The sequence below is a fragment of the Crocuta crocuta genome, unplaced genomic scaffold (genome assembly GCF_008692635.1).
Source record: "Crocuta crocuta isolate KB4526 unplaced genomic scaffold, BGI_CrCroc_1.0 scaffold249, whole genome shotgun sequence".
Classification (NCBI taxonomy): Eukaryota; Metazoa; Chordata; class Mammalia; order Carnivora; family Hyaenidae; genus Crocuta; species Crocuta crocuta.
The window spans coordinates 617,178-639,843 of NW_027533262.1; the positions used below are offsets into that span (position 1 = coordinate 617,178).

The 22,666-nt window shown below is 35.4% G+C and overlaps 1 protein-coding gene across 1 annotated transcript in view; it reads right to left on the bottom strand.

Annotated features, from left to right (window-relative positions):
* The window catches only part of NCKAP1 (NCK associated protein 1), a 106,273-nt gene extending 88,788 nt beyond the window's left edge, over positions 1-17,485 (bottom strand). Inside the window, exons 1-3 of the mRNA XM_077747556.1 lie at positions 17,344-17,485; positions 5,690-5,699; positions 441-458 (exon numbers count right to left, since the gene is read on the bottom strand). Coding sequence (XP_077603682.1) covers positions 441-458; positions 5,690-5,699; positions 17,344-17,441 — 126 coding nt within the window. The 5' untranslated portion in view covers positions 17,442-17,485. The remainder of the gene's footprint in view (positions 1-440; positions 459-5,689; positions 5,700-17,343) is intronic.
* Positions 17,486-22,666: the final 5,181 nt, after the last annotated feature.

Genomic DNA, 22,666 nt, shown 5'->3' on the forward strand with positions numbered 1-22,666 from the left:
AAGCACAGAATGGGAATGTTTACATTTTGACCACATCAGCCATATAGCATCCTCTGTACTAAACTGTAAAGCATGATACAAATATAAGTATTAGAAAGAATTTGTTATCTGAACTATTAGCAATACAGAATATAATCAATACTATTCAGTGTTCCGTTATGTGACACTTGACTAACTGTTTGCTAGTGAGATGTTATTTCTTAGGGAATTACGAAAACTGTAAATATTGCTATTTAACTTCTCATTGCATTTTTTTTAAATGTTTCCTTTGAACAGTTTTATCTCTCTACTATGTGTGAAGATATACGTATTGCAATTTAATGTTTTTTTTCACTTTTTACTATGGCTATGTTGTGAACTGCAGAAAAAGAAGTTATGAAACATGAAACTGATCTGAAAGCGGGCAAGCGGGCAAAGGGAAGGTGAAAAGCTTTGCAAACCTTCCAAACTTGTCCTTGCTGGGGAAGCATTGTAATAAAAAGAGAGAAAATTACGTGTAAACAATGATTGTCAAACTATGACATACGTTTCAGTAGAGAACTTATGCACCGCAGACTATGAATAACAAAACAAGATTAGAACTATATGGTGCTACAGTTTTAAAGGTATTCTAAGTAGCGAGTTTAGTATACAATAGATTTATAGAGTTTACACTATTCATATATATTTAAATACTACTGTGTAAGTGTACAACCATGTCAGTTTCTTGGTGCTCTTTCTAAACCAACTTAAAATAATACTAGAAGGAAAAATGAAGACTACATGCAACTATAAAAATAGGAGCAAAACCGTCAGTGAAATTTTACATACCTTAAAAAGAAACGGTAGCCAAGAATAAAAATAAATCGTTATTGGATGACTTTTGCACTCCAGCTCAAATTGAAACTATTTTTCAAATATCACCTAACTCCCTTCCAAGTCCAAGTATAAAAATCAATGTAAACATTCCTGTATTTTCCAAATGGAAACAGGAATGCATTAAGAATTCTCTTAATTACCACGCATAAATAGATAAAACAAAATTAACTTAGGAAATTTAGAACTTCATAATCCTTAACCAGATTGACATAAGGTAATTATGCAAATATTATATTTCAATATTATATATTGAATATTATAATATTCCATTATAATGTATTAAATATTAAATATATTTCAATATTATAAATGCTAAAATATATCTGACTTTTCTTCAGAGTAGACTATCATTTATTGCTCATAAACTAATTTGCCAATTAATCCACTTCCCAAAAAATATTATGCTATATAAAAACTAAGAACCACATACTAAAACTTTGTCCAAACAGAAATAGCTACAGATTAGCATTTCCTTACACCAATGATGCAATAAAAATCAAGTTTCCTAAATATTGCCTGAGGTGGTACAGAATCCTAAAGTGATTCCAAATTATATTATTTCTTTATTACATTCAGCTTTTTTAATGTTTTATCTTTTCCATATTCTAATATTTAAGTTTAGCTATCCATTATAACAATATTAGTGACTATCAAATAATGAAAATATGACATGCTATACTCATTTCCCATGATCACAAATTCTATTGTGTAAGAATTTAATCAAATATCTGAAAACTAACATATATGTATGCTCACATATATGTGTGTTCAGGTGACCACGTATATATAAGAGGAACTCTTCTCCCACTGAAAACTAAAATGATGGAGTTTCATTTCAACAGAAAAATAAATGGTTGGATAATCTTTCCTTGGAATTGATTTACCTTTTTCCACCCTGTTCAATGAGCCATAGCTAAATATACTATAACGGGAGCCGGAATACGGACTCTAGAATAAGACTTACTGGGTTTTAATCTTCACCACTTAACAATCCATAGGATGTGAACATATTACAAAATATCTCCTAGTCTCAGTTTCTTCATGTGTAAATGAGGAAGTCAGTACTTACCTCATATGGTCATTATGAGGATTAGAAAAGAGATAAACCAGGTACAGTATTTAGGCAAAGGACTGGCACATAAATGCTCTAAAATGCTCTAAAAATGTTTGCTGCTGTCAATAACATCTACGATAATTATAATTACTCAAGTAAAAGTCTCATATGAATAGTAATTGCAAAACAGTCTTTATCATAGTATAATAGAACTAGCAATACGACTACAATTCCCTCTACTAATCACATATCTCCTTCATTTGCCCTAAGTCTAAATGCCATATTTGTTGTACTTATAGAAAGAGCTTAGCCTAATAGTTAAGAATGTGAGTTCCAAGATAGGCTGTCCATATTCAAATCCTAACTCCATCACTTCCTACCCGCATAACCATAAGCAAGTGACTTTACTCCTCTGTGCCTCAATTTTCCATCTGTTAAATTGGGGGGGCGGGGGGGCGCCTGGGTGGCTCAGTCGGTTGAGCATCTGACTTCAGCTCAGGTCATGATCTCATGGTTCATGGGTTCAAGCCCTACATTGGGCTCTGTGCTGGCAGCTAGCTCAGAGCCTGGAGCCTGTTTCAGATTCTGTGTCTCCCTCTCTCTCTGGCCCTCCCTTGCTCACGCTGTCTCTCTCTCTCTCTCTCGGAAATAAATAAAACATTTAAAAAAATGGGTTGATAATGAATGCAATTTACCCTAAAAAGTTAGTCCCATTACATGAATATCTGTGTGTATGTGTGTGTGTACACATGCAATTTACACAGATATTTGGCATACCACAAGCACTCAGAAATGTCAATAAAAAATATGGTTCACAGATACTATACAAAAGTACTAGACCTTATTTTTTTTCTGAAATCAACCTGCTTGATTTATTTACATAATACCAACAGAGACACTGTGTAAGGAAAACTCGGGAAAAAAAAAAGCACAAGAAAATTACAATGACCTGACTAAAATTTAACATCTAAGTAAATACATCTAATAGAAAGCCATACTTAATAATTCAGTTAAAAAGGATTTCTTTACATACAGTATCTCTTTTGTATCTGGCTTCTGCACACTGGTAATGACTTAGAGATTCATTCATNAAAAAGGATTTCCTACTGGGCCAGCTAGGTGGCTCAGGTGGTTAAGCAACTGACTTCAGCTCAGGTTATCATTCCTGGGTCCAAGCCCTACATCAGGCTCTGTGCTGACAGCATGGAGCCTGCATGGGATTCTTTATCTCTCTGCCCCTCCCCTGCTTGCACGGTCTCTCTCTCTCTCAAAATAAATAAATACACATTTTTTTACAAAGGGCATTTCCTACTATACCAAAACAGTATAGCAAAATTCCAACTAACCAGAAGCTTATGAAAATTAACCTTCTTCCCCACCCTAACTCAGAACATTTCATTTTCAGGACATGGAGGACAAAGAAATCATAAAATAACAAACTGTATTTCAAAAACACTGTCTGCAGTTAGTACATGTGAAACTACCTCATTCTACAACTACAATATTATAAAAATTAATCTTTCAGTCTCAAAAGTATTATCCTCTGAAGTGGCACATTTAAGAAAATGACATATATTACTGTACTTAGTTATTAACACATTTTTGACTAATACATATCAGAAAGGATTACCACAAAGATTGAATCAAAAGGTTTAACAAATTACCAATTCAGTTAAATAAAACTCTGGAATACTTCTACCCCACACACAAACCAAAAAAAGAAAAAGAAAAAAAGAAAAGGTGAGTACAGGGCAAAAGTGCATCTAAATAACTGAACTTTATAGACCCTACAGGAAAAAAAAGGTTTTTTTGCATAATTGGCTAAAAGAGCTACTTCACTAGAGAAAAAGGAAACTATGTCGAATCACAGAATTAAAAAAAAAAAAAACCCACCACCCCAAAGCCTTGTTTTATGTTGACTTACCATGCTTTCATAATGTATAAAATACGGTAATATAAATTCCAGATGATCTATAGCAAATTTAAATATTTATATACTTAAATTTCCAGCTCTCACAATTCAAATTTTATTTTCTATGAAATTCTACGTATCTTTAAATTCAACAAAGTTATGACTATTTAATGTGACAGATACAACTGTGCTAGTGTTAAAGGGAATACTTAAATATATTAAGAAATCTGTCTCTGAGTCAAGGAGCACAGCCCATATGACTTCCTGGCAAGTTGTTTAATCTCTGAATTTCAGTTCTATAATCCATAAACTAAGGGTACTACTACTACCTACTTCACAGGGTAGACTTCACAGGGTAGATTGTTCAGATTTTTAAAGACAAAATGCACATAAAAATGCTTATTCCAGTACCTGGTACATAAGGACTTAATAATTAAGTTCTAAATAATCATCCTCTATTTTTAAAAATAAAACTTCCCAAAATACATGGCTATCTATAGTGAGTTCCCAATTATTAAAGTTAAGATTTTCTGTGTAACCAATTCTAAGTCAGTATTGTCAATCGACATCTCCAAGTTCATTTTTTTTCACAAAACACAAATACATTATTTGTTACCAAAAAATAACAAAGACGTTTTAGAAAACCACATATTTTACACATGCCAAAAAATAAATATCTTTCACTGGAAACCTAAAGACCAAACTCTATGTGATTTTAAAGTATAACCTTAAAACAAATTTTTCTGCCAATCTACCACCAAAACCCCTTCCAAGTCCTTTCCTCAGGCTGTCACAACATAAGATTACATAACACAGATTAACGTTATATGATTAGTGCTACATACTTTTTAAGAACTTACCATGATGTTAAAAAATATATAGATAGAAATAGTCCTCTATCTATTCATAAGAGATTATGCAACAATCAAGAAAAAAGAAAACGGGGCACTTGGTTGGCTCAGTCAGTTAGGCATCCGACTCTGGCTCAGGTCATGATCTAGCAGTTTGTGAATTCAAGCCCTGCGGTAGGCTCTGTGCTGACAGCTCAGAGCCCAGAGCCTGCTTCAAATTCTATGTCTCCTTTTCTCTCTGCCCCTCCCACACTCACGTGATCTCCTTCTCTCAAAAATAAACATTAAAAAAATTTTTTAAAGAGAAAGAAAACAATAAAGACACAGGTGGAGAATAAACACAATATTTACTGGGCATCTGTTGTGTGCAAGATATCTATGCTTTAGAAACTGTGTAACCCATCACTCAATAGAGAAAAAAGAAACTTCAGAAAAATTAAGTAACTTGCTCAAGGTTTTACAACTATTAGCTGTTGAGTACCCAATGATTCCAAAGCACTAAAAATGCCTAATTAAAACAAAAGTTAAAAAAAAAAAAACCATTCTTTCAATACCTCAGCTGCTCAAAACTTTCATTGGAGTAATTACTATCAAAAGAAAAACCTGCTTAGTTTGATCGGTTTTATTTTTGAAGTCCTAGTCTACCTCAGTAATATAACACATTCCTTTGCCAAAATACTATAGAACAAACCAATTTTTAAATATAGTAACTTACAGGTGCCTAGGTGGCTCAGCCAGTTAAGTGTCCAAACTAAAGTTTTATTTATTTTAGAAGAGACAGAGAAAGTGCAAGTGGTGGAGGAGCAGAGAGAGAGGAAGAGAGAATCCCAAGCAGGCTCCTTCCTATCTATGCAAGAGCCCTTCGCTCAATTTCACAAACCATGAAATCATGACCTGAGACAAAATCATGAGACATGGAGCCCGAAGAGGGGCTCTCCCAACAGAGCTGAGACTGCTTAGAATTCTCTCTCCCTCTCTGTCCCTCTTCCACTCTCTTTCTCAAAATAAATAAACTTTTTTTAAAAAAATAAAATAAATTCAATAATTTAATTAAAAAACATAAACTGGGGCACCTGGGAGGCTCAGTTGGTTAACCATCTGACTTCAGCTCAGGTCATGGTCTCAAGGTCTTGGTTCGAGCCCCATGTCAGGCTCTGTGCTGACAGCTCAGAGCCAAGAGCTGCTTCATATTCTGTGTCTCCCTCCCTCTCTGCCCCTCCCCCACTTATGCTGTCTCTCTCAAAATTAAATGACATGTTAAAAAATTTCTTTAAAAAACTAAATAAATAACATGAATAAAATTCCAGAGATCAGAGTGAGAATGCTATTTGTGAGACTACAGGAAAGAAACCAGCCCCATCTGAATATGTCAGGGAAGAAAGAAAAATGCAAAATGTGACCAATTTATACAGAAACAAGAATTTAATTTTTTCTCAATAAAAAGAAGCCATACTTTTTAAAGCAGGTTTTGCAGAATTAAAAGCATAACAGGTCCAAGATTCTCCCCTGAGCCTCTCAGGAAATTAACTGACATTAATGCTCAGAGGAAGAATGGACACCACCTAAAATCATGGACTATTAGGGAAACTTACCTAACCTTCTTTTATTTTCTAATTTTAGAAATAATGAGTGTAATACAATGAAATTTTTCAATAAATACTGGAAAATCTATCAGGAGCAAAAGAAGCTTTAAATCTCATAGCAGTGGTTAATTTTCCAATTATTTATTTTTTTTTTTTGTGCATATCATCTACATTTTGCCNGCAATTCACTGTTAAAATTTAGATTAAGAGGCTTCACAGGAAAGTTAACCGGAATTATTGGAAATGCTTTCTTTAAAATTGATGGAAACTGGGTGCCTGGGTGGCTCAGTGGGTTGAGCAACCAACTTCGGCTCAGGTCATGATCTCACAGTTTGGGAGTCTGAGCCCCGCGTCGGGCTCTATGCTGACAGCAGGGCCTGGAAACTGCTTCTGATCTTGTGTCTCCCTTTCCCTCTGTGCCCTTCCCTCAACTTGTGCTCTGCCTCTCTCTGTCTCTCAAAAATGAATAAACATTAAAAAATTTTTAACTAATGTAAATTTATCAATAACTACCTGTTATTTACAGCCAATAATAGCCACCTTAGAGGTATGCAAATTATGGTTATTGTTTTCTAAACACAGGTTCTGGGAAAAATCACAAACTTAAGAAATATTTCAATTAATAATATAATTCAAAATTAATCATTAAAAATTTTCATGATTCAGGGGCACCTAGATGGCACAGTCAGTTACTGTCAGACATCGGCTCAGGTAATGATCTCGTGGTTCCTGGGTCTGAGCCCCACATCGGCCTCTTTGCTGTCATCATGGAGCCTGCTTCAGATCTTCTGCGTCCCTCTCTCTCTACCCCTCTCCCACAGGCTCACACAACTCTCTCTCTCAAAAAGAAACATTTAAAAAGAAATTTTAATGATTCAAATGCATTACTAATTACTATTCAATTAAAAATAAGAGGTTTCTGTCACTGTTGCTCTTAAACATTTTTCAGCTTGCAATACAGGAAAACATCTCCATTTATAAAGCAAAGGTGCTGTATAGTTTCTGTAAAAGCATTATATATGGTCACATTTTTACTGTTTTAAAGATGCTATTCTTTAAAGGACTACTGAAGAATACACTCCTGAAATACATATAAATACTTATTTTGTATTACCAGTAAGTAGATATCAAACTATAATGTCAGGTAGTTAAAAAGGAATAATTAAAAAATGTTTCCTAAAGGTGGTCTTGAGTTGGATATAACGGGGAAAAATGAACACTTATTAAAGGTCCACTTTGTTTCAAGGCCCAGTAACAGGTTTGATAACAATAGCCAAAACTTATTTATTTCTTATTCTTGTGCCAGGCACTGCACTAGGACTTATATGAATTAATTCACTTAATTCCCAACCTTGTAAGGTTAATTAAAAAGTATTCCACAGGGATGCCTGGCTGGCTCAGTCAGTGAAGCATGCAACTCTTGATCTCAGGGTTGTGAGTTCAAGCCTCATGGTGGATGTAGAAATCACTTAAAAAAAAAAGACTGTTCCACAGTTGTAGGAGAACTGGAATACATATTTAAGATTTCAAGAATTAGATACAAGAAGATTAACATGGCATAGAAAACAAAAAATATATCTTGAAGCATAACAGAAGCTGAGAACAAATACTCAGTAGATGATTTTGCTGGTAGAAAGTCTATGTGCAGTCTAGCATTCCAGAAATTTAGTTACACCACAGAAAACAAAATTAAGTCACTATAGTGAATAACTTTCTGAGAAAGAAACCAGAGGTATTAATAACATATTTTACTTATTTTAGTGGTTCTTAACATCAGAATCATTTCAGAGGCTTTTTCTTCCCAGTAGGTTTGTGTCAAGATACAGATGTATTTTTAAAAACCTTTTAAAATGATATTGTGTATCCCTGGCTAAGAGCCATTAATCTTCTAAGCCTCTAAGCTTATTATAACCCAGAAAGGTTAAATAACTTGTCCAATGTTTAAAAAAAAAATAGAGGGGCGCCTGGATGGCTCAGTCAGTTAAGCATCCAATTTCAGCTCAGGTCATGATCTTGCAGTTTGTGGGTTTGAGCCCTGTGTCAGGCTCTGTACTGACAGCTCGGAGCCTCGAGCCTGCTTCGGATTTTTTGTCTCCCCCTCTCTCTGCCCCTCCCCCAGTCGGGCAAGTCTCTCGGTTTCTCTCTCACAAATAAACCTTAAATTTGTTTTTTAAAAATACTATCACAGGGCGCCTGGGTGGCTCAGTCAGTTTGATGGCCTACTTTGGCTCAGGTCATGATCTCACAGTTCATGGATTCGAATCCCGCGTCGGGCTCTGTGCTGACAGCTAGCTCAGAGCCTGGAGCCTGTTTCAGATTCTGTGTCTCCCATCTCTGACCCTTCCCTTCTCATGCTGTCTCTCTCAGAAATTTAAAAAAAAAAAAAAAAAAGTTAAAAATTTTTTAAAAATACTATCAGAGCTTTATCTGGCCTCTAGTTCTCTCAAGCTACAGACTATACTACAACTGTGGGAAACAACAGACAAATTTAGTGGCTATATGCCAGAAAGAAGGACATTAGACGTTACTAAGGTATATTATAACTTTATATATTCTGTATCTTTATATATTCTAGTGAAAAAAGGTTTTGGAATCTTAAATAATGACTGACTACTCCTTGACATTGCTTATCTGAAGCTTCTATTCATATTTCAAAACCAAGCACAAAGGCACTATCTCTTCTTCCTCAGAATGGAATCTTCAATGCTCTTCCCAAGACTCTCATAACCACACTTACACAATACATTTCAGTTAGATCTCTGTAAATACCTCATACCTACTAAAATATGAATGTCTTGGCACTGGAGACTGTATCTTAATTTACCAGTGTCTATGAAGACATTTAATCAATGAAGAATAAACAAATGAAACCCTCAAAACTTGGGACTAACTAAAACAATAGTTCGTAAGATTTAAAAGATACTTTTTATGTAGTTTTAGATACTATCAAGTTATCTATGCAATAAAAAAGTATTTTCCAATACTTTTTGTTTTACTTAAAACAAGAGAGTCCTTTAAAATTGGTACACATAGGGGCGCCTGGGTGGCTTAGTCGGTTAAGCGTCCGACTTTTGCTTAGGTCATGATCTCACGGTTCGTGGGTTCGAGCCCCGTGTCGGGCTCTGTGCTGACTGCCAGCTCAGAGCCTGGAGCCTGTTTCAGTCTGTCACTCCCTCTCTCTCTGACCCTCGCCTGCTCACGCTGTCTCTCTCTCTCTCCTAGAAATAAATAAAACATTAAAAGCATTTAAAAATAAAATAAAATAAAATAAAATTGGTACACATAAACCCTACTTACAAATTAGCAATTCAAGAGCTTATGAAGTTTGTTAACTTATTAAAACACTACAGTATAATACTATCTGAAGAAACAATGAACAAGAAGATTGTCTCATCACAATCAGACTAAAGAAAAAAAATTACCAAAGTCTAATTATGGTACTGCAAATTCCTACAGAATCAAAATTAAAATGATTTTACTACACTTACTGATAAAGGCAACAGTAAAAACAGTCAATTAAAAAACCACAGAAGAGTACTACTAATTTATGAATGACTAAATTTTGCCCAACACAGAAACAAACTTATTGGTTGGACTTTTTAAAAAATTTTTTAAATCTTTATTTATCTTTTGAGAGACAGTGAGAGACACAGAGGATGAGTGGGGGTTGGGCAGAGAGTGATGGAGACAGAATCTGGAGCAGGCTCCAGGCTCCCAGCTGTCAGCACAGAGCCTGATGCAGGGCTTGAACTCGCAAACCGCAAGATCATGACCCGAGCTGAAGTCCAATGCTTAAACAACTGAGCACCCCAAATGCCCCTAAGTTTATTTACTTTGAGAGAGAGAGAGAGAGAGAGAGAACATGCACTCGTGTTGGAGGGGCAGAGAGAGAGGAGAGAGAAAATCCCAAGCAGGCTCTGCAGTGTCAGCACAGAGCCCAAAGTGAGGCTCAAACTCACAAACTATGAGATCATGACTTGAGCCTAAATGAAAAGTCAGACACTTAACTGACTAAGCCACTTGGTCACCCACTGGTGGGGTGGGGCTTTCTTAACTGCATTTCTTATATTTCATGTTACAGAATTTTTAATGTGAAAATGTTACCATTTGACTTCATGTAAAATGAAAAAAGTACATTTGAAATTCCAAATTCAATTTGAAACAAAGTATCTTCAAGTTGGGAAATGATTCCATGTGTCCTCATAATTAGGGAAGGAAGATAAATGCTACTTCATTGTTTCTTTTAGTTTACACTTTCCTTTCTGCTTTATAAGTACCTTTCCCCAATTTAAATAAGTTCCTATTTCTTTAGTATGGTTTATATGATTAGTTCTTTCAGTCTGTATATTTTAATAGGTCAGGGACTAAATTTTAGAAATAATCAAACAAAAACTGCACAGAACATGAAAAGTAAATGCAAAATATGTTTCCCTCCAAAATTTTGAATTGAATTTAAAATTCCTGATTCTAAGGGAGCCTAGGTGGCTCAGTCAGTTAAGCATCTGACTTCACCTTAGGTCATGATCTCGTGGTTCATGAGTTTGAACCCCACATGGGGCTCTGTCTTAACAGCTCAGAGATTGGAGCCTGCTTCGGATTCTGTGTCTTCCTCTCTCTCTGTCCCTCCCATGCTCAACACATTCTTTCTCTCCCTCTCTCTCTATTTATCTATAAATAGATAAAATTCTTAGTTCTAAACTATTGCTCATTTTAGCACATGATAAAGCTGAACAGAGGTCTCCATTAATAATCACCTTGGTACACTGTTAGTATGATCTCAAAAATATTTTCATACAAATCTGTACAATTCATACAAATGTAATCTAAAGATGAAAACTATGATAGAATTACATATTTCTTTAAGGTTACTGTGTGTTCAAAATCTAATTCTATCTACCACAAAAATGCCAATAATGACTATAAAACTGATGGCAAAATAACTAAACTAAGAGCCCATACTTAGTGGCCAATAAAAAAAGTCAATCTAAATTCTGGCTGGATCAGTCAGAAGAGCATGCAAATCTTGACCGGGGGTCATGAGTTCAAGTCCCACATTGGGTGTAGAGATTATTAAAAAATAAATTAATAATTTTTTTAAAATTGGACAAATTACTTAACCTCTCCAAATTCAATTCCTTTATCCAAAAATAAGTATGTACATCACAGATCTAAAGACAAATTAAACAAAAAAATATAAACAGCATACATTAAAGTCTCAATAAATGGCAGCCAGCATTAATTTCATTACACATGTTTTTGGGGACAAAACAAGATGAAACTATTTAATTCTAGTAACATATAAAGTGTATGACTCCTGGAACTGACCCAAAATTAGTGTTGGGATTTAACTTAAATGTCAACATTCCTAGGAAATTATCAAACAAGAATATGGATTATTTCAATCATCCTAGTCAAGAAGGACAATTCTGACACTGACATACTTTTTTCACTTGAGCCTCCTCATTTTTAACATATTGGCTATAGCTAGCTAGTAGCTATGTTCATTCCTTTAAATCAAAGTATACAAGTAATCGATCAAAGATCCTAATTTCATTTCTATGTAAACTGCATCCATGCTGCTTCATTTCTATTTTTGTAAAGAGTCTAATTTAATCAAATGATAATAAAATATGCATGCACATATGTTAGCATTTGCACAGAAAAGCATGTAAGTATACAAGGTTTATTTTTAAAAGTAGGAGATGGGTAAGCAGAGAATTTCTGAAGTGACACAATTCTCTTATGTTTGAGTTTCTGACAATAAACATGTATTCCTTTTGTAACCATCAAAAATGCTTAATATTTAAGTTACTTAACAAGTCAACAAAGGATAATCTTTCATTGCCACTTAAAAAAATAAAAATAGGGGGACCCAGGGTCGCTCAGTTGGTTGAGTATCCGACCGCTCAGGTCATGATCTAACGGTTCGTGAGTTTGAGCCCCCACATCGGGCTCATTGCTACGGGCAAGGAGCCAGATTGTGCTCCTATGTCCCCCTCTCTCCATCCCCAGCTCGTGCTGTCTCTCAAAAAATAAATAAAATATTTAAAAAAATAAAATAAAAAAGTAAAAATTTTTCTTAAGTATTTTTCAGTCTACCCTCCAATATAACAAGAAAAAAAAAATCAAATCCTCATTTTTATAAGTAGCATTCATAAAAAATAAACTTCCAAATAGACATAATAGGATCTGTTTAAATAAATAATATATATTATTTAATTCAGGTTTATGAAGAGAGGTTTCCTTCTTAAAATATTTTTTTTATTTTCTTAATGTTTATTTTTGAGATAGAGAGAGAGACAGAGAGACAGAGTGTGAGTGGGAGAGAGACAGAGAGAGAAGGAGAGAGACACAGAATCCAAAGTGAGCTCCAGGCTCTGACCTGTCAGCACAGAGACCGACACGGGGCTGGAACTCAGGAACCATGAGATCATGACCTGAACTGAAGTTGGATGCTTAACCGACTGAGCCACCCAGGCACCCCTCCTTCTTAACATATTTAAGGCCCTCAAGAAACCCCACTGGGGGTTGGGGGATGGGGAATCTCATACTAACAACACTTAATATTCTAGAACTTGCCAAAAACCAATCTTTGGAGCATGTTTCTGCTCCTGATTGACAGAGAAAATAATGCCCTAAATAAAGAGAAACGTAACACTGAAAGAGAAAACTAAAGCTGGTTCCCTTCCCTTTACCTTGCACTACACCCTTCACACACATCTTTTCTTTTTTTTCTCCATTAAATAAGCAGATACCTGCTAAGGACTTTGAATTTTTTTATATTCCTATTCATTTTTATCCTCATAAATATATCCCAAATCATGGGGAAAAGACTATGGGGGGAAAAAAAGAAAAAATAGCATCTAATAAAAAAGAATTTTTAACAAGTGAAAGTGCATTGAACTCTGCAAACACATGCCATTCAAAAAAAAAAGTCTGCAATAGTTGGGTGGGTCTTTTCTTCTTTTCCGTCCTTCAGAATTTAGGCAATGATGTAACTAGAAAATTTATGCAAGTAATAACTGAGACTTTTCTGGTAAAGAGTTATCAAGTTCATGTTAATGATAAGTATGGGAAGAAAGGAGACAGAAAAAAGCAAAACAGAAATATTTTCTGAACTCAGCAAAAATGTTTTGGTATTTGGGAATGTGTTTGCTAACAGCAGTAAAATTTCAGAAAAAACAAACAAATGTTGCCCCCCAAAAAGTTGCTGAGACTCCTAAATAAATACTGTCTTACATTCACATAAGTTTTAAACTATTTTCATATTGTTATTGTCTTTTATCTTCACAAACAATCCTGTGAAGTAGGCAGAGCAGAGCAGGCATTACCATCTCTGTATTATGGAAACTAAACTGAGCTCAGTTACTGTTTAAAATGGGCCATTGTAAACATTGTAAAGATAAGATAAGGAGAACTGGAATGGACTTTACATTCCTTTCAAAGTTAATTTTCCTCTGTTTTATAAATGAGAAAAAATAAAGCTCAGGGAAGTCAAGATACCTCCCAAGATACAGAACTCTCTGTGACAGACTGAAGACTGGCATGCAGGTCTCCTAAGTCCTGGCCCAGCCCCATACCTCCACTACCACACTGCCTATTATACCACAGTCAGACATAAAAGTAGCCTGGAAAATGTTAAAAATCAGTATGTAAGTAAGCTGCATTACCAGGTCTGGAAAAAGACATATTTTCAACAAAAAGAAAACACGAATTTTTAAGGAATTAAGACACAAATAAATGTAAATGTAAAACCACCTACCACCTTCATGCCTTCCCTAAATTCCTCCTTCATCTGTACTTTTTAAATTTTTTTTTAATTTTTATTTTGAAAGAGTGCACACACTCAAGCAGGGGAGGGGGAGAGAGAGGGCGAGAAAAAGCCCCAAGCAAGCAAACAGGCTCCGTACGGCCAGCACAGAACCCAAAGCAGAGCTTGAACTCAAAACTGTGAGATCATGACCTGAGCCATAATCAAGAGACAGACACTTAACAGACTGAGTCACCCAGGGACCCCCTCCTTCTTGTGTCTTCACATCTTAGTCTGCAAGCTTCTTAAAATTTCTATAACCTGTATATATTAAGATCTCAAAAATTTTTCAACTGATAAATTTTCTTTAAAAATTTCTTTAAAAATTTAAAACAGAGGCAAATGGGTGGATCAGTTGGTTGAGGATCCAACACTTGTTTTGGGCTCGGGCAATGATCCCAGAGTCGTGGGATCAAGCCCCATGTTTGTGCTCCATGCTGGGCATGGATCCTACTTGGGATTCTCTCTCTCTCCCTCTGTCCCTCTCCCCCACTCACATGCTCTCTCTCTAAAATAAGTAAAAATAAAACTATAAAAAAATAAAAAAGCAAAGCATTTTCAATAACCATGTTAATATTCCTGTAATAAGAATTAAAGTGTGTGTGCATATATATATATAGTATATATATATATCTGTATATACATACATAGATATAGATACAGGTATAGACATAGCTATTTTTAAGTAGGCTTCATGCCCAGTGTGGAGCCCAATGGGAGGCCTGAACTCAGGATCCTGAGATCAAGACTGAGCTGAGATCAAGAGTCAGATGCTTAATCATCTGACCCACCCAGGCACCCCAGTTTATATATAGATATATATATAGATATATATATATTTTTTTTTTACAGTAATTTATGAAGTTATTCTACTTGGGTCACTTAAGTATTTTTATTGTGTATTCTCGCTAAAATACTTCCACGTAGACTTCCAATTGAAACACAATCAGATGTGACAGGCAATCTATTGCACCTATGCATTAATAAAAGTCTGATAATTGATTGCTAGACATGTATTATGCAGTGGAAAGTTTTTTTGAGAACTGTAAGAGATTGTGATTAAAAGATTATGTAGCTTATAATGTCATAAAAAATGCAGACAGTATGAACCTTATAAACACATGGTGAACCAATCTTACTCACTTTTTTTGGCAAGATTTTTGAACAAATGTTTCAATCCCTAGCCAGCCAGGAAGATATGCCAGTCTTATAGACAACTCTATAGGCTAAAAGATTCAAAATCTATTTGATGCATTTGTATGCAAAATTACACAGGAGAGCAAACCAAAAGCTATTATTAAAACTAGAGCAAGATTATACACACACTCCTATATGTTATACATGCCATATACATTAAGTGTATACACATGTTTTAATGTATCATATATATTAAATTTATATATACATGTATAAACATATATACAAATCATGTATTGTATTCATCCATTTCAATAATACTTAACTGAAAATTCTGTGGGCCAGGTAAGGCCCTAAGTACTACTAATTCAAAACAGTTAACACTCTCACCCCCAGTGGGACAGTAAGGCAAGGTAGACAAAACATTTCTCAATAAACTCAATATGCAGTAAGTCCCGAAATATAACAATAACTCAACATATTTGACACTTGGATGTAATAATCATGGCCAAATCATTTTAAATGTCAATAGCTCAGTAATGCCTCAGTAATACCTCAGTAATACAAGAGACTGAAGTTTCCCAAAACAGGAAGTGAAAAAGTGTGCTTTTCAGGCAGTGAACTGAAACAATAAAGCATTCAAACGCTTCGAGTTTAGTTTAATTTTGTATAATTTATGAAGGTGGAATAGGTAAAGTTTGATTGCATTTATACTACAGAAATGTTTAAATGCATGCTTAAAAAGGTATTTTGCCCAAATACCCAAATCACTTTTGATGTTACTCTCACTTCCTTTTCTGAAAACCATCATAACCATTTCCTTTAACCACAATACCACAGGTCTAGTAATTTTTAGTAGTTTGCCTTGCTCGTGTTTTTAGACAAAGTTCATATAGGAACCAATTTCCAAGTTTGTTAAAGAGCATAATCTCACAAAAAAAAAGTTCAAGTCAATACAACCTGTAAGTAACACTATCTAAAATTAAGTTATTTCCATCTACATAAATTTATAACCAAGGCTCTTTGGTAATGCTGAGGGCTTCTTTGTGATGACTCTGGGCTCCTGCCACATAAGATGTAACAAACTGAATAGATGTGTTGCAGTTATTAATCTCTCCAGATTGGACTGACTTTGGAGGCAAATCAATCCTTGCATTGGGGTGAGCAAAAGGAACATAAACCATCCTCATAAAAAATTTATCACTATTAAGCTAGGATAGTCTATTCTTTTAGAGTTACAACATCTACATCAAATTGTTGGGATAAATCAGTTTTATACTTGAACTCCATGATATGGATTTCAAAAAAAAAATTATTTCTTCAGCAGCCCTAATTTACACACATTATGATTATATTGCTATGGTCAAGCTAAAAGGAACGTTCATGATATAATCAGAAAGCCAACAACAAATAATTATGAAAATATGACATCAATTACACACTGCAAACCCAAAAAACGTAGATGGTACCAAAAAATCTCTTTAGTTTTCTCCTCACCACATTCTTTGAAACTTACTAACCTGCCTTAAAAAAAAAAAAAAGATTTTTGTTTGTTTTCTCTAAAGACAAAGTAATACAATATTTGTTCTATCTTTACATCTATTTTTCTTAACTCCAACTCAGCCTTCCATTTCTTACTCTACTGAAGCCATTTAAAGACTTTCAAAGGGCCTATTAGCTACAACTCCACAAATTTTCCTTATATGTTATAAACCAGCAGTAATAGCAACATATTTACAGTTCTAATTTTGTGCCGATACCTAACTTTAAGAAATGGGGTTTCGGTACGATTAGACAAGGCTGCAAAAACTAAGATGAGGAGGAGTAAAGAGGCACGGGAGAGAAGGTTGTTATTCCTGTTCTAGTGACTCACAGCCCAGAAGTATTTCAGAAGAAAACTGGTTCCACCCTCACTTCCCTCTCCTCTCTACCTTCAAAATGAAATAATTCCAAATTGACAACATGCTCCCAAACGACTGCTATTTCGCAATCCAAAATAAAGTGGTAAGTGGAGGAGATGCGGGGTTCATCCCGATTAGCCATTCCCTTCCCACATCCACACACTTACACACCGAAAAATCTGAGAAAAAAACTGCTACCATCTCCGACAGATTCCTATCATTCATCGTCAGTTATGNTTGTAGAGGCGAGTCAGCATACCGACGCCCCGGTCGTTGAGGATGGTGAGCTTCTCCGCCAGCTTCTGCTGACTGGGCTGCAGCACGGAGCGCGACATGGTGGTGGTGGCGGCGGTGATGGTGGTGGTGGTGGTGCCGCCTGCGGCNGAGTGGGCTGGATGCTCCAAGCTCTTTTTCCTCCCACGGCTTGACAGACGCTCGCCGCTGAACACAGCAGATGTTAGGCTCCACGGGGCGGGCTTCGCCTCTCCCGTTCTCCCTAGCCCATCCCTACGCCCCTGCCTGAAGGCAGTTTGTGAGAGGGGAGGTCGGAAGTGAGGGCCACGCCAGTTCCTGAGATAATCGGAATCCGGAACTTGTTGACTGGCAGCACCCATCCGGAGAATATGTTAAATAGACCCTGGCATGAGGGAGGCAAAAGATAAATGTGCGTTCCATTAATGAAGAAACGCTCGCATCTTTTCCTGGCCGCCACCCTAAATCCCACCCCTTCTTGGAAACATTCTACTTTTCCATCTCTTTGGTTTTTTTCCTGATCAATTTCTTCCCGGCCACGTCTTCCAAGACTACTCCCGCTAGTCGAATGTATTAGATGGACTTGGTTCCAAAAGTGAACGAATCAAGGACTTATGTAATTGGCTGGCATGAAGGATTTGAGCCAAGAGGATTCGAACTGCTTTATTTCTGGCCTTAATTTCTTTCACTTGTTCATCTTTCTAATCTATTCATTAATTTTAAGTGTACGACAAAATGTTCTACCACCGTCAATAAAAGACATTCTAAGAGTAAATAAGCTACGGTTAGATTGATCAAAGTGCTTTATGAGAGGGAAATTGCCATGAATAGCTTTTAAAACACTTTTTAAAGCTAATGTATGTACTATTACTACAGAAATCTTTATTTTAATATGTTGACAAGAGAAAGGGAGTAGACTAAATGCATTTAAGGGGCATTGAAGAGATCCAACATCCACCAGAAAGTCCATCATACCTGACACTGAAAGTCTACACATAGAACATAGAACTTCACTACCTTTGAATGAAGGCTTTGTACCTAAAGTGTCCTTTTTAAAATTTTCTCCTTTCTTCTTCTTCTTCTTCTTCTTCTTCTTCTTCTTCTTCTTCTTCTTCTTTAAATGCAAACACCTCATAGCACCTATTGAGCTATTATTACTCAGGAAAGTTGGGGGTGGGTAATTTCGCTTGTTACTTTCCAAGGTGATAAACTTTCAATTTAGAGGAGGCAAGCATCTGGAGCCTGCCCAATGAGAGCAGACCTGGGAAATGCAATGCTGCAGAGAGGTTTGGGAAAACTGGATAAGAAAACTGAAAGATGTTCACGTTGAAGGGAAGAGGTGCTCTTCGGGAAAACCACAAACCGATTTAGCTACATGCAGAACTACAGAGTCCAACCAATGAATGTTTGCATCATTTTCTAGGTTTTCAAAAGTGCTGTAGACAGAGGATGAGAAAAATGGCACCAAATTACAATATGAACACAACTGCTACTCCTCAAGAAAAACCACTATCATGTTTCTATATGAACTTGAACAGTTGTACCTACTTATAATTCAGAATACCTAATAGAGGGAGAAGTCTGTAGATGTTAGTCTCATTAGTCAATTTTTTATTATAACTAATTTCTAGACATATTGACCCTAGAGTGAATGGAGTATGCCTATTTGAGTAAAAGAGATTAGATGTAAATAAAGTATTCACAATTCTTGCTTATATATATGTACATATGATTTTATGGTAATTATAGTAAGTATATATCATTTTATATTTTCTTTCAGTTCTTCAGTCTTTGAAAATATCCTATACCATGTTCATCAGCCTGTAAAGGTATTACGAAAAATTGTACCTGTTGTGGTTTTCTTCCTACCACATCTTTCTAGAACAGCATAAAATTTTAAAAATGATTAGTGAGCTAAGTTTCAAAAGCATTATTGAAGATTTTATTGCCCTCATCATATAAAGCATCGTCTTCACAGTTACTTTAGTACTAAAGATTTCCAAACAGTTTCCTTTCAGTTAAGAGATGTCTACTGTTTGTCCTTAGAACATATTTAAGGATCATTAAAATTATTATAAGCCTTCAGAGAGATGTAGAGAGTAGGTAATAGCCTCAAATTTATAGTGATCTTAGAAAATTAACTAGTAAAATTAACTAGTAGAGACCAATATGCCTAAAAAAGTGTGAATTTTATTGTATGTAAATTATCTCAATAAATCTGATTCTTAAAAAGTTATATATCTATGTTTGAAAAATTATTTTTTGAGGTAAGTATAGTGATACTCACTAAGGACAGTAAGCATTTGGAAATCCAAACTGGAAAATATTTAAATTGGAGGAGGAGTGAAGTTGGCTTCATAGAAGAATTCATAATAGAATTACAATTTATGGCTCCCAAATATATTTTATAGTGACTCAGTTATAAAGTTCTACTTATAAAATTTCAGAAACTATGGCACACAGCTTTTTATACAGGTTTTATATAGAATAATCACTTACAGTAACAATTGTGGATGGATTTAAAGAATATTATTCATAATCAGTTCTTTGTAATATATTAAATAATCAAATACTTAAAATATACAGAGTACTATTGTTCTAGAAAGAGATATGAAGCTGTGTAAGATATAGATTTTGATCTTGAAGTCACATCCTGGTGAGAATAGAAATATGCATGAGGAGATATGTTATGAGGCAGCCTGAGATACAAGGCTACAGAAGAAAACTTAGAACAATTTCAACCTGAAGCTTCTAAAAGCCATTTTCAGAACAAAGGTAACTTACATTTTAACTTTGAATAAGGGCAAAGTCTTGGACTTACAAACTTGTAGAAAATGATATTCTATAAAGTTTAACTTTAATAAATGCAAAACACCAGGCAAGTGCAGGAAAATAATAAGAATGTTCATTGCATACACAAAAGACACAATGGGAAATATAGGTAGAAAGAAAACTGGAACAGATAATAATGTAGCCTTATGAATGCAAATGAAGGGATAAATTTCAATGAAGAATACAGAAAAAATGGGAGAAAAAATGATGACTTTTGGAGACTTGAGGATAATAAAGATAATTTTAAACAACTGCTGACTGTGACAAGGATTACCTAATATCCTTCAATATGTATGGTCTCTTTCTCCCTAGAACTAAAGACTACATTTCCCAGTGTCTCTTGCAACCCACTGTGGCCATATGACTGATGTTCTGGCCAATAGGATATAAGCTTTTAAGAACGTTCCTTAAGAGACTGCTGCAGCTTTCCTGTTGCCAGTTCTTCCCCACTTTCTCCATCCGGCCTCATGAAACAAGGATGCTATGACTGCTATCTTGGACCATGAAGACAATGGCCACATACTAAGGACGGCAAAAATAGAAGAGAACGTGTACGTGGGCTTTGGAGAGCAGAACTGCCATACCAAATTTTGCGTCTCCTAATCTGGATTTTGTGTGAAAGAGAAACTTTTATTTAAGCTTCTCTTATTTATTGTTGTTGTTGTTTATTATAGCAAACCTGATCCTAAATATTAAAAGTTTTTGTGGCCAACATTATAATATCTCTACTAGGAATTAAAGAAGGAATAATAATTAAATTTAACATTCAAGTGTTTTTGCACTATGTGTTAGGTGCTACTATTAGAGTTATATTTTCTCATCTATCTGTCTTAACAATCCTTTTATAAGTGAGGAAGCTGGAATGCAGATAGGTTTTTTTAAATTGCCATAGAAAGTGTTAAAGCCAGTATTGGATCCTTTATCAGTCTGACCAAAGTTCCTGCATACTCTTAATTACTGTGAGGTCAATGAAGATCAGTTAGATGGCATAAATTTGTCATGTAACCCAGTAAACATGATTCTACAGTGTCTTCTAAAGTCCCTTAACTGTGCCCAAACCTTTATAAATAATCCCTTCGTTAAACTTTCTTCAGATAACACCTAGACTATCATATTTTCCCCTGACTAATATATGAGTTTTTTAAGGTAGCTTTCTTTAGCTTTGTTTTCTCCAGAAAATACGATGAAAATTATTTCAGTATTGCTTTTTTCTAATCATGAGGGATATTTAAATTTACTTTTGTAAATCACTTAGGCGAGCCAGACTTCTGTTGTTTCCTTACTTAAGGCAGGAAGGGAGAAAAATTGACAAAAGGCATCTTTTTGAGTTCTTGGGATAAAGCCTTTTGATTAGGATGTTTCTTGTCAAAGGTACTGTTCCACTTATTCTTAAAGACAAAAGCATCATTCTTTTTCCCATCAGACTTCAGAAATATATGATCAAATTTCTCACAACCTGAGATCATGCAGCAGATGTATATTGGTTTTACATGTCCTCCGTCCCTTCCTTGGGAAACTGCTACATTCTGAAAGAATTGAGTGCAGAAAGAGAAATGTGAGTCAGGCAATGGGAAGGATCAGGCACATATAAAATAGAAATTAATGGAGTTTTGCAAGGAATTGTCATTTTTAAAAATTGGTGTTTGTGTATTTGTGGTAAGCTCCATGCCCAGCACAGAGCCCAACACGGGGCTCATACTGAACAACCCTGAGATCAAGAGTCAGATGCTCAACGAACTGAGCAATCCAGGCACTCCCAAAAATTATTTTAAAGACTACATATATGTGGAAACTAATTTGACAATAAACTATTAAAAAAATAAATAAAGACTACATATAGGGGTGCCCAGGTGGCTCAGTCAGTTAAGCATCTGACTCTTGATGTCTGCTCACGTCGTGATCTCATGGTTGTGAAATCAAGCCCCCTGTAGGACTCCATATTCAGCATGGAGCCTACTTGGGATTCTCTCTCTCCCTCTGTCTCTGCCCCCTCTTCCTTTCATGTTCACATTCGCTCTCTCTCTTTCTCTGAAAATAAGTAAGTAAATATTTACCCCCCCCCCAAAAAAAAAACTACATGTAGACTATAATGCAATCAGAGAAACCAACTTTGGGGGAAGTGTGGAAAAGGATAACAGAAGATTTCACTGTTGTTTAACAATGGTCACAGAGAGGGTAGACAATAACATATATATGCTACATCAATACTTCAAGTTCTGTTCCTTTACACCCAAAGACAACCAGGTATGAAAATTTACTCCACTAAAAAATAAGAAAGAGAATAGGGGAAAAAAATGGGGCAACAGTATCCCAGTATCAATAGTAAATGAAGTAAGGAGGTAAGACTTAGCCAGAGATTGCAACTTGGTATTGCAAAGGAGTAATGAAGACAGGCTTAAATGAAACATAAGATGTCTCCAGTAGTCAGCAGAAGAGATGCCAGAAACAGAACTGATCCGAAAAGTTCAAAAAGAAT